Source organism: Metopolophium dirhodum, chromosome 1 (assembly GCF_019925205.1).
Source record: "Metopolophium dirhodum isolate CAU chromosome 1, ASM1992520v1, whole genome shotgun sequence".
In the NCBI taxonomy this organism is placed as follows: Eukaryota; Metazoa; Arthropoda; class Insecta; order Hemiptera; family Aphididae; genus Metopolophium; species Metopolophium dirhodum.
In genome coordinates, this window is record NC_083560.1 from 125,206,775 (window position 1) to 125,220,639 (window position 13,865).

At 27.4% G+C, this 13,865-nt stretch overlaps 1 protein-coding gene and 1 pseudogene across 1 annotated transcript; both read right to left on the reverse strand.

The window, feature by feature from the left end:
* Positions 1–39: 39 nt before the first annotated feature.
* Positions 40–8,082, reverse strand: LOC132935421 (structural maintenance of chromosomes protein 6-like). Its single transcript, XM_061001965.1, has 3 exons — positions 8,040–8,082; positions 3,372–3,481; positions 40–3,288 (listed from the first exon to the last, which is right to left on the reverse strand). The coding sequence occupies exons 2-3, from the start codon at positions 3,397–3,399 to the stop codon at positions 170–172; spliced, it is 3,147 nt and encodes a 1,048-aa protein (XP_060857948.1). The 5' UTR covers positions 3,400–3,481; positions 8,040–8,082; the 3' UTR covers positions 40–169.
* Positions 8,083–9,280: 1,198 nt separating this feature from the next.
* LOC132953631 (putative nuclease HARBI1) lies at positions 9,281–11,959 on the reverse strand (annotated as a pseudogene).
* Between the last annotated feature and the right edge of the window lie 1,906 nt (positions 11,960–13,865).

Consider the following 13,865-nt stretch of genomic DNA (forward strand, 5'->3'; position numbering starts at 1 on the left):
CTAGTAATAGATACATTATTTTATATTCCATTAATTTTGATAAAACAATTTCATCTTTTATCTTTCATAAACAAAATACAATGTATGTAATTAAAAAAGTAATTCATATTTTTTCAAAGTATAATTTGACAAGTAACCCAACAGTAAAAACTAAAAATATACAACTTTTTTAAGATCTAGGTTCTTTTAGTTTAACAATCTTAATATTATCAGCACTTTTTATATGAGATATGTCTTGTGGAGTAAGAATTATGAATTGGTTTTTACGATTTTCAATAGCATTCATCAGCAGCTTAGTAGTAGCTATTCGATTAACATTATCCATGTATACATCATATTCATCAATGGAGTAAAATGGCAATTGTATGTTGCTCCATAATGCCAAAATCAAAGCAACTGTAGCCATTGTCCGTTCACCACCGGAAGCACATGAAGTACTTATGTTATCAAACATTGAAATTACCATAGTTTGTTCATGGTTATCAATTTCGAGCTTACCCTTAATTTTGCGTAACATCAGAGCCAAGTCAAAAGCTTCAATTACTTTCAACCGAAGATACTCAATGTAGCACTTAAGAGCTATTGTACTGAGATCAATAGCTTTCTTATTGGATTCATAAATATCTTCAATTTGTTTATGTAAAGCACTATGAAGTATATATTCTTCTTTTTTCTTCTTATATTCATCTCTTAAGACTAGATGGTTTTCACCTGCCTTTGATAACTCCATTTTTAATAAGTCGTATTTGCGATTGGTTTCTTCTATGTCCCTTCTTATATCTTCTTCATTGCGTGTTACTTGTATTTTCGTACCTAGTTGTTCAGCTTGTTTTATTTCTGTTTCTAGTTTTTTTTTTTCATTTTCCACTTTTTCGTGTAAATTACTAAATAATTGTTTTTGTTTGGTTGAATTATTATTAATTTGCAACATTTCTGTCTTATGTTTATTGATTTGAGTTTGAAGGATCTCAATTTCTTCCAAAAATGCAGAACGATCAGTATTTTCGATAAAATCTTTTGCTTTTTGCAGTTTCTCATTTATTAAACTAATTTCTTCTTGAAACTTTGGAATTGGTTTCATGGAATTGTCTTTTATTTCTTTGGCTTTAGCTATTTTTAAATCAACATCATTTATTGCTTCAGTAAGAGTAGCTATTCTGTCATCTTGTTCTTCCTCACATTTAGCTTTAAGTTCATTTATTTTTTTTGAGTATTCATCATAATTAGCCTTAAGCAATTTTGTTTCTGATTGCGCCTTGTTAAAGTGTTGTTGCTTTTCTACTTTTGACTGTTCAAAATTTTCAAATTCTCTATTTAGTCTGTTAATTTTTACTTCTAAATTTTTTTTCTCACGTTTTAAATTATTAATAGCAATTGAAACATTACTCTGCAAGAGAATTGGTTCACTAGCAATTTGTAAAGAGTATACTCTATATGAAGGGCTAGGATAAACTTGTGTTCCATCTAAAGTTAAACTGAAGTTACAATTTTTTGGAACCATGGACACATTTTCCATCATAGGCATAGCTTCCGCTGTGTCATCTACAAGCATTATTGTTTCAATACGATTATTATCAATCAAACAATTAGCTACTACAGGACTAGTGAAATTTAACATACGAAACAAATTATTTTGAGTTTCTTTAGCAGTAATATTATGAACTTTGTCAAAAAATTTGCTAGTGATAACAGTTGGTTTTCTTCCATTACCTGTAATTAAACTATCCATTATCGATTGAAGTACTTTATTATCCGTGAAATTATCTACTAAAAATGTTCTTAAAGTTCCTCGACCTAAGAAGTTTTCGACTGAAAATATCCATTTGTCATTGTTCACTTTAATGTATTCCCCGATAGGACCTATTGGTTTTTTTATAAATTTGTTTTGACTAAAGGCCGTTTCAATGGTTTTAACTAATTGTGGCATCCAGTTCCCATACAAATTGATCCTGTCTTCTTGTTGAGACATACTGTTGATATTTTTATTAAGTTCACCTATTTTTCTTTGTAAAGGAGTAAGCTCGTTGTTCTTTAAATTTCCAACTTTCTGCTTCAATTCTTCAACTGTATTACGTAAAGTTTGTTCATGTTCCATATTTGTTTTCCATGCTGCCTCAACTTCAGAACAATTTTGCTCATAGCGTGCCAATATTTCTTTATACTGTGCTAAAGTATTGGTATTGCCTTTTTGACGTTCAACTTCCATGTGTTTTTCTAAATCTTTTCTGTCACTGATTAATAATTTTAAAGCAGAATCATATTTTCTAACAGATTGCTTTACTGAATCAAACTCATTGATTTTGTTCTGTAATTCTTTTTTTGTTTGCATGAAAACAATATGATTACGTGAGCGAGAATTTTCGATATTTGTCAATTCATTTTTTTTTACCATCAATGTTTCTGAATTCGCTTTAATATTCTGTTCCAAAATGTTTATTTTGTCTGTATTCTCAGACAGATTACCTTTAAGAGATTCAATTTGGTTAAAACACTCTTTATAAGTTGTTTCAAGTTGATAAACAGTATACCAAGCATACTCGTTTTCATATTGAATTTTACTATTTTTCAATGTTTCTAACTGTTTAGATTTTTTTTCATTAGTCTCATATTCACTTATTTCTTTGAAACATTGTAGCAAAACACTTTTAACATTTTCAAGTTTTTCTGAGTACTCTGTTGCAACTGACTTTGTTTCTTCAATTTTTTCAGTAAATATATCGGCAGATATGGCTTTAAAGAAAAGATCATACTTCTCATTTGGAGTTGCACTTTTATGAAATGTTTTTACCATTGCTTGATTCATGATACATATTGGATTATCCACTAATATATTAAAATGAAGCGTCAAATTTTTTAATTCATTTTTAAAGCCTTTAACAACTTTATTATTTTCATTTAAAAATTTATAGGTAGTAGATGATTTAGTAATTTGTCTTACTATAGTAATTTGCTTGCCATACACTTCAGGCTTGTAAGGACCACAGTCACTATTTCCTTTTCCACTATTTGCTATGGTTATTGATATAGTAGCTGATGGTTGTCCATATTTGATAAGTGACTTTAATGAACTAGCACGGTTTGTGGTACTCGCTCTACTACCAAATCCTACAACAAGAGCAGTTTGGATAGCACTCTTTCCACTACCGTTCAAACCTGATATAAAATTAATTCTAGGATTCAATGTTAAATGGAAATTTGCATGGCACATAAAATTTTCTAGAGTGATAGACTTAATACTTCCATTATACCAATCTTCATTACTATACTGTGAATTAATTTGACTGAACTCTAAGAATATTAACAAAAAGTATATCAATTAAACTATATAATTATTGATGAATATAAAAATACATAATAAAATTGAATCTTACTTTGACATGATTTAGATTTTGAATTCATGTTGAAAATTAATTTTAATTTAAAAATGTTAATTAAAATAAAAACATAATATATCCAAGTTCAATAATTTGTTGTATAATATCTGAAATATAAATAATTTATAATATTAGTTAGTAATAATTTCAATATAGCAGTGGTTCCTAACTGATGATACATTTTTTAAATTTTAAAAAAGATTTCAACCTAATAATTAAACAAATGTAGTGAGTGAAAATGTATTCCATATTATTTAAAATTCTATACACATTTACGTAGTTTTTCTATGATGGTGTCGCACTGGTTGATGATAACAATTATTAATTATGCGTTGTGAAGTACCAAAAGATATTTGTAATTAAAATAACCATACAGTAAATATAAATGTTTTTAAACATTGAGTATAGGTATGGTCATTGAAAATGAGACATTGCTATTTCATACCAAAATTTGATGAGTTTGGAAAGCAAATATATAAGCACCAGTGCTCAGGAACTACTATTTTATACAAATTTGTTTCATGATACAGATAATCAAATTGCAAATATTTATGCTGCATATTTTTGCATATTTTACAAACTTTATTTGATTTTGCTTATTTAAAGATTTTAAGCGTATTAAATATTAATACATACTATTATTTTTATAATTTTATATAAATCTACAATAAACTAATTTTCAATACTTTACAGAGTCTTAATTGTAATTTGTTAAATCGGCAGTCTTATTTAACATTTTTTAAACAAAAAATATTTATTTTTACCAAAAGCTCGTGGCTTCCTAGAATTAGATGGTAAATTGAGGCATTGAAGCTTAATCAAAATAACTTTTCCTCCGTAAAAATTAATTATTTATTTTCAAAAATGTGTCATTTTATGTTTTTCATTCAGTATTTGTAAGTTTATTTTTTTTTAGCTAAATATAAAAGTATTAATGAGTATTGAGTCTTGCAACTTATTAATTATTATACATTTAACATTTTGCGCAATGTACCTAAGTCACAAGGGAAACATAATTTATGTTCTATAGCTATTTTTTTATTATATTTAATTTTGTTACTTTATATTATGTACGCATTAAAAAATATTATTTATCTGCAATGAAGTCCTAATTCCTAAGAGAAATATAATATATTATAATATGTTCCTTTTGATATTGTTTTGTTATATTTAATTTTTGTTAAGAGGGACACTCTGCCAAGCGGACTACGGCGTCGGTTCTGATCTGTACCGTCGCCGGTTCAAATCACGACCACGGCCGGCTCCTCTCTTTGGGCAATCAATTGTCTAGAGAGCGAGGTCACCATCATTTAAAAAAGGTATGTACTGTTTTTCAATTTATTATTATTACATTTGATTATTTTTTATAATATTCTATTTAGCACAGTTACACATATAAAAGTTGACTTCACACAATAATATTGATATACGTATAAAACATTTTATTTTTAATGTTTGATTCAAGAATCAGTATTTCAATACAGTGTTTAGTATTTTTTATTTTAATATTCTAAAAGAGTTATTTTGTTAATGAAACACGATATCCGATAAATTATTATTGTGGTTACAAAAATGTGTGTAGCAAAATTACTTTTTCTAGATATTAAATATTTAAAAAAATGTAAAATCCAAAATAACAACTATAAATTATAATCCTGTTAAAATTAAAATTCTGCTTTCACTAGTTAAACTATATTCAGTACAAAAACATACGTAAAATACTTAACAAACAACTTATGTATTAACAATTTAAAAAAATAGTTTTTAAAGGTACGTATCTAAATTGATGTAAGCATTGTGACAATCGTGTATAGATTTGAAAGCAACTCTCAAATTAAAACTAATAATTGTCTGTGTTATTTGTTTCATTATGGTTTTAAATTTATTTTATATGACATTATATTATTATATACAGTTCAACAACAAGAGAGTGAAGTCCTGGCCGTGCAAACTACTTTTATAACAGAACACAATGCCACAATTTTTAATATTGAGAATTGAGATGGAGACTTCTCTATTGGTAAATATAAAATTAATAATCTACTTTCCCTTAAAGTAACTTTTGCAAGATTTTTTAATATCTGATTTAAATTTTATAAAATTTAATTTTAAACAATTGAACTATAGTTGTAAAAACATTATACTATTCATTTTTGCAAAGTAGTTGATAATGTTCCACACACATTTGTTATAACCAGATAACCAGATTTTTTATGTCTAGCAGTCAATATAGTGAATCGTATTATGTGAAATTTGAACTATGGTGGTAGTAAATAAGTTTATGATTAAGATAAGATGTTGGATAATAGTGAAAATACACAAACCGTTGATTCTGATTTTAATGACAAAATGGACTATGATAATTAAAATACAAATTTAGTTAGTTTACTTGATTTATTAAAATTATGTCATACATCTAGATTAAAAGAAGTTTATTCCATTCTTTATACAGCACTTTATACAGCAACCACATTGCCTGTTATAAGAGCCTAGCCTAAATGCACATTTTCAAAACTAAAAATTACAAAAAATTGACTATGTAGCACAATGGCACAAGGCAAACTTGAAAACTTAATATTGATAATATGTGAAAATCTTCCAATAAATAACTCTGATGTCATTGACAAGTTTGCAAGTCTATCATCATTCTTATCTTCTAAATTATTAAAATATCTGTATTAAATGTTTTTTTTATATTTATATTTTATATACATCTATATTAAATAAGTCTTGTACATTATTGAGGAAAATAAAAAATAGTTATATAGTTTTTATTAATGTGTAAAGAACTGCCGAAAACAGTTTTCAAAAAGTCTTGAGAAATTCATTTGAACATTAGTTAATAAATATTTAAAAATAAAAATTATCATTAAAAAAAATCAAATCAAAATCGCCACTCCATGAAAGCATACCAATTAAAATATTATACATTAATGTTGTTGAGCCAGAAAGACTTTTTCTACAAAAATTAAATTTTCATATTCTAAGATATGGTAAAAGACAATCGTCGCTCAAGAAGCAACACCACCTATCTCACATTTTGGTCAAATTGATTTTGCATGACTGTCTTATTGGAAATTTTGCGCAGAATCAACTGGTGGTATCAGATTTAGAATAAAGTCAATAGATAATAAACTAATCGATAAAATGATAACACAGCATATCTAAAATCTTAAGACAACACTGCCTATCTCCGTACTAATTGTATTGTGTCAGATTTCTGCATATTGAAATCATGTAAGCTTTAATATAATTATGTGTTTCATCGTAACATTTTTAGTTGTATTCGTTAATTATTGAACTAACTCATAATTTATTTCATATTTTATGTGAATTGCTTCACACAACAATGTTCACGAAGGGTTCTAAATACTATGTTGAGATAGGAAGTGTTGTGTTATCGAATTATATGAGATAGACATTGTTGTTTGTGTTGCACTATTGAGATAGCTTGTGTTGTAGTTTAAATTATATAAGATAGGCTATGTTGGCTTACATTATAAGAGGTGCAAAAATATGCATTTAGTTATCTACTTAGGTATATTATTTATTTCTATGGTTTTTATTTAAAATGTTATTTTTTATCTAAGGTGGTGTGTATAAGTATAATAAAACTATTAATGTAATTCTAGCCATGACAAGCGAGGACTCAGATCATGATGGCACTTGTATCAAGTGGAGAATATTTGAGTTCGGGTGATGAATGCTATACAGTAGATGACATTACGAATGCCTTAAAAAACAGTACTGGTCATACTAAAAAAGAACAATAGTAATTATTAAATCTCAATAGATCGATATGAACAGGAAAATAATGCAATAATTATTAATATTGAGGATCTAGAATGCGTAGTGTATGACGAAGCCGGTGTTCTTAAGAATGTAAATTGATCTGTGTAACTACGTTATTAATAATGAGAGCTACGTTGACAATACAAATCATTTAGAATAATATTAACTATTAACTACTATGTTTTAATTTGATGAGTTTGTTTTTTGTAACACCACCTATCTACACTAAATTGACAAGACAACACCACCTATCTCAAATATTTTGGCTAATTTATTGTTTTTTTGTTGTTTTGCAGTTAAAATCACAATAAAACTACTTAATTTAAGTAAAAATGTTATAATAATTATAAAATGTACCATCAATTACACAGAAATTGATATTTTTGCTCTCCTAAAAATTAGCAAAACTGAGATAGATGGTGTCGCTTCTTAAGCGACGCAATATTGTTATCTACTTTTAAGTACAAACACATCAGCTATAGAGTATACACTCAAATAGCAATATTCAGATATTCTCCATGTAGTTCATCAGTTGTGGGCCTGTGCTATCTTATTTTGATTGAGTCATACACATATAGGTTATTATAGGTATATCGTAAATGAACAAAATAATTTTGGTGAGAACACAGATATTATAACTAATTCACCAGTTAAAATCCACAAATTATAACAGTGATTTCAGTGTTTCACCAATAAACGTAGAACAAGTCATAAGAGAAAAGTAAATACATTATACGTTTGTCCTAAAAAAATTAATGATTTCCATATACCTAGTAAGTAATCACTGTAAAAATAATCATTCTGTACTCGAGTACCTACAATGTTTATTAATTATAACTAACAACTAACCCAATAAAACTCATAGGTACTTACATTAACACGGCATAAACACAAAAAAACACAGGAACTGTTGTCTATTGTCTAAGGTCCGCTACCTATACAAATATCCAATAATAATCATCAAACAAAGCATACTGATAAGTCATACCATTGATTATAAATACATTAGTTTCTTACGGGCGACGACAGCGCTCCATAACTGCCACATCCATTTTTCGTCAATATTTCGCGTCACGTGATTACGGGCCAGTGAGCGATCTATAGTATTAATCATAATCAATGGTGATACTGTAGCGGGCCTGGGGGTCGATTCTCGAACTCATTCGACGTGTAAGCGAAAATAAATATAATACGACTACAGTCGCATAGCTTAGTCGTATACGCTTTGTGTCATCTGCTTAAACCTATTCTTGAACACCACTCGCTAATTAAATTGTAGTTTACTACTTTGTATAGAGTGGTAACGAACGAGTCGCATGTACCGCTTGTGGTATACTTACTATCACGTAGATATCGACTGATAACAATAATACGAGCGATAATAATAATTGCATAATAAATAATAATCATTATTAACAGATAAAAAAAATACCTAAATTAATTAATTAGGTACCTAGTTTTTTTGTCAATAGCTATACATTTAAAGTACTAAGTTCTTCTTCTTCGTGTCAGTCAGTTGTTTTAAATTGAGCCATTTTTTGAGCCAATATTTGATCGGTTTTATTACTAAGTTGTAATATAATGGCATACGACATTAAAGGTCGGGCAACTGTGGATCAGATAATAGCTTTGAACGGGTTTTTGAAGCTTGATCCTCAGTTGCTCAGTAGCAAATTTAGCAGTAGTTTTACGTTTAAAACCGCTCAAAAACGTTGGGTGAATATTTCTGAGTCTCTAAATGCAATGCCCGGAGCTGTTAAAAATTGGAATAAATAGCGTAAAGTGAGGTTTTTTTTTGGTTAAGAGTAGTGTAGGTAGTATTAGTTATTATTTTTACTTACATAATTGTAAATATTTTAGACTTTTCAAGATAACCGAACCAAAGCTAAGACCAAACAGGCAATGATTAGAGCAGCACAAAGAAAAACTGGCCATTATACACTATGTTCTACACTCACTGTTGTAGAAATCGATGTATTGTAACTTATTAATCCAACTAGTATTTCAGACCATAGAACAGCTAAGACATCCAAAGTCAATTTTTCATTTAGTGAACAGCAGGGTGTTGACTTTGTAGACAATGACAACATAATAGTTGTACAACCAAATGATAACTAGCCTGTCGATGACAGTTTTTTAAAAAGTCCTTCCTTTAGTACATCCTCTCCAATCATTCCAAACTCTCCAAAGAATCCTAACTTAAGTCTCGTTTCACCCACTAAAGAATCAAGTGAAAGTATATATCCAATAATTTTTGCCATTTAAAAATTATTATGTTACTTTTTTGTTGTTGTACTGATACTTAAATGTTACACAATTGTATAGATGTTTCTACAGCACTGTATTAACTATTATGTAAAACTAAACCAAAATTAACCTGACCTAGTACAATAACAAAAAAGTATCATAATTATTGAATTTATTTTAATTTACCTGTTTTTGCAATTAGAAATTAAAGATACAAATAAAAGAAAGACAAAAAAATCAACTACTGCTCGAAGATTAGATGAGGATAACAGTGTTGCAGCAAATCTGGTTTCTCTTGGAGAAAATAAACTTGATTTAAAAGCTATAATGAAAAAAAGTTAGAGTTATTGAGAGAACAAAATTATATTGAGACGAAGAAACTATATTTTTGCAGTTGCATTAACAAACAGAATTTAACTAACCTATTATTTTTCTCAATCATTTAATTCTATCTTCTTTTATTTTAATACTAAAATGTTATTCATTTTTTTTAAATTTTAAATAACAATTTTGTTTACTAGTTTTTCATTTTTCATTTAATCTAATAACATGTTTTTTTTTTTATTTAATTTTTAAATACATAATACTTATTAGACATTAGAAATAAAAATAAAAATAAAAATAAAAATAAATAAACTAATAATATTAATAATACATTACAGAAATAATAAATATAAATATAATTTTGATTGACATTCAATAAGTAGATCTCTAATGAGTAATGACTATTAGTAAAATATAAACAATTTCAAGTTTTTACTATTAAAAGGTTTACATTTGCTTTTTAAAATAATAAATTAATATGTTATAAATGCAATCTGTTTCTTTGTAAATAATTTGCAACTATTGAACGTATTTGTCTACCTTGGACCAAATCATTGCTTGCAAAACGCTGATCAATAATTGGACCCCCTTGTTGTTGAATTATACCCATATCAATGTCTATTGGCCCTTCTTCCACTGTCGATGGTACATTGTTTGTTATACATATATTATGTAATACTGTGCAAGCATTTATAATTTTTAGTGCATTTTTCTGGGTGATAATGAAGAAATCTATATTTAAAGAGACATCTAAAAGTATTTAAAAAAACAACATAATCAATATTATACAGGTAGATAAAAACTAATATTAACTTTCAATCCCACCTAAATCTCATTTTAAGAACCCCGTTGCATCTTTCTATGATACTTCGAGTTGATATTTGCGTTTTGTTATAGTACTGCTCAACATCACTAACTCGATTATTAAAAGGTGTTAATAACCAAGGGCGTAATGCATATCCAGAATCACATCAAATGCATATTTTATTATAAAACTGTTCATGGGTTTTCAAACATAATTTTCATTTTCTTAATGCCTTCATCATCAATCCTCGATTGGTTACCAATATTTTCTTAGATATTAACTTTTATTATAATTTCTAATCTTACATGGTAAGATTTGTTATAATTTAATTAAGTAATTAAATCAGTTTCAATTATATAGGTATTTAATTATATAGGTACCCAAAAGAAAAAATCCTTGTTGACCATTTCTATAAAATTGCTCTACAACAGGAAGTACATCACAACTGTTCCATATAAATTAATCATTTGTAGACCCAGGAAAAAGTGCATTACCGTTTAAAATTCTGAGCTTTGCATCACATATCTGGAAAAAACACTGTTATGTATGACAATTCAAAACTATGAATACAACTTTTGTATCAGTAAATTTGTTTTTTTTTTAATCACCTAATGAAATTAATTTTTAACTTTAAACGTCAACAAATTTTGTATTTCCATACTTAACTCAATATTTAAATCCATAGACCTATAAAGTAATTGACAGCACTTAGAGAGAGAGGTCAGGGGTATGATGTAGTGTGAATAAGAAAAGAAACAAAGTGTGGTGCTCTTTCACTTCTTTATGTTTTTTCGCTCTCAGTTATATGGTTAGATGATCACCTAACATTGATGGCAGAGCGGAGTGGAAAGCGCTGTCCGCCTGTCCATTAGTTTATAGGTTTATGTTTAATACATTGAAAAGAAACATTAAGATATTTAGTTAGGTTAGTAAATTAAGGTTAGGTAATTATTAATTTTTAATTATAACTTGCTTGTCCTTGCATTTATAGTTAATATAGTTATCAAATCAAATTAAGTGAATCGTGAATGTATATAGGTACTCAACTAATTGGACATTTATTGAATGGTATCCTTTTCGATTAATATAAACATATTCAGGATTTGCAATAAGGATCTTTAATAGGTGGAAAAATTGCCACATATGTGCAGTCGATGCATCCGGCACAACCTTGAAAACCACTTGTTTCATAAAATCTAAAATTTTGTAATTATAGTGTAATTCATTTTTGGTGAAATTCCAATAAAAAAAGTAAAGAAAAATAACTGTAAAATATTGTTTTATATAACATAATATATCAGTTCAACAGCCCATTATTTTAAATGTATTCTAACATTACTGTTATTATAGGAACTACTAGGGATATTTTTCTGGTGGGGGGGGGGGGGGGAAGAAGCTAGAATTGTATCAACGGCATAGACCCTGATAATTTTGAATTTTGAGCGGGGGTTTTTTTTTATTCTGTGTACAAAATTTCTCCCAGAAAGTGTACTTCTATTTCAACATATAGTATCTTATATTTTAGCAAATTGGATCAAGATAATACTTTAGAGGTCATTTTTCGATTTTCTCAATAGTAACCTACTGTACAGTAAAGCGACATCCACTTTCCCGCTTTTTATATTTTAAACTAAAATATGATTAAAAAGGTGGGTAAGTGAATGTCGCTCTGCTGTACAGTAGGTTACTAGTGGGTCACTGTAATGGATGGTGTTAAATTTGAATTCAATGATATAATATCATTGTATAAGAAAAACGATTCTGAGCGGAAGACGGTCAGTCAGCCTATGATATTACCAAGTATATTTGATGATATTAAGGTGAATAAAGTAATTAAATATAACCTATTTACTTGGAATCTTATTTTAAATTTTCAATCCTTAGCTATAAAAGTTGAACATTTTATAAATTTTTTAACTACAAAATATTTATTAAATTTTAAATTTTAAACTGCTATTGTAACAGTATATCAGGAGCCTTGTATTTCATTTTCACGCTTTTTTACCCAACAAATAAAGTTTTATTGAAATTCATAGAAAAAAAAGACTAATACAATTGAAAACTGAAAACGTTCCTAAACAGTTCAAAAAAAATATAATTATTTTGAAAATTTTATCGTGCATAGAAAATGCAAATATAAACGACCAGTGAAAATTTCATTTATATATACGTTCATTTGTTTTAGAGTTACACCAAAAACCAAAATCGATTTTGTGTAAAAATGCCCGTTTTTTCTTAATTTATATGTTGTTTTTCCTGGCGCTTTTGAAAACTATTGGGAATTTTAAATTTTGACCTCCCAATGCACCAACAATATTCAATTTCCCATCGAACAAGATACTGAAGTTGAAAATCGAAGCATTATTTCGACTACTAATGGTGTACACAGACACAAAAAAAAATAAAAAAATAACACACATCATTGTAAAATCAATAGGTACATTCATCGTTCCACTCAGAATCTAAAAACTCCTAATTGCACCTATGATTATAGGGTATATTACTATACTATGAACCCTTATATGAGGGGTGGAAAATCCAAAACGTACTAATGCCAAAATGTAATTTTAAAAATTTTAATTAGTTTTAAATTAAAACTAGAATAGTTAACACGTTTTGAATAGTTTTAAATACAAATATTATATTATTAAATAATTAAATAATTTTTAAAAAAAAACCTTTTTTTCAAAATGATTTGTCTGGTTATAAATTATTTGTTTTTATTGGAAATGTTAAGATACAGAAAATCGCTTCTCCTTAAAAATCATTATTTTGACAATAGTTCGTTTTGGATTTCATATAATAAGGGTAATATATGTCACAACTACGAATGAAGATATGACGGTATTAAGTACTCGTATTATAAGTGTACATCCAAAAGAATGTCACTACAACATTACAAATAGTACAAGTTTATCAATACCTATATAGTTTATTTAGAACTGATAAATAAGCTTACTCATTGTCGACTTTCCTAAGTTGCTTTAAAATACTTAAAATAAATATATTTAATTTTAAAAATGTTCTTAAAAAATGTTGATTTTACACAACAAATGAATTTGTATACAATGTTTTTAATCAACTTAATATTAAATGTTTATAATATAAGAACTTATTACTATTGTTTACATACATTTAAAAACAATGATGTTGATCATATTTATAATACGCGTTATAAAACTAATATTAATCTAAATGTACCTCTATACCTACCATAAACAATTTGGCTTTAAAAGTGCATTTTCAATTGCAATTAGATGTAGAATACTTAAAATAAATATATTTAATTTTAAAAATGTAAAAGATATGAAATTGTTCTTAAA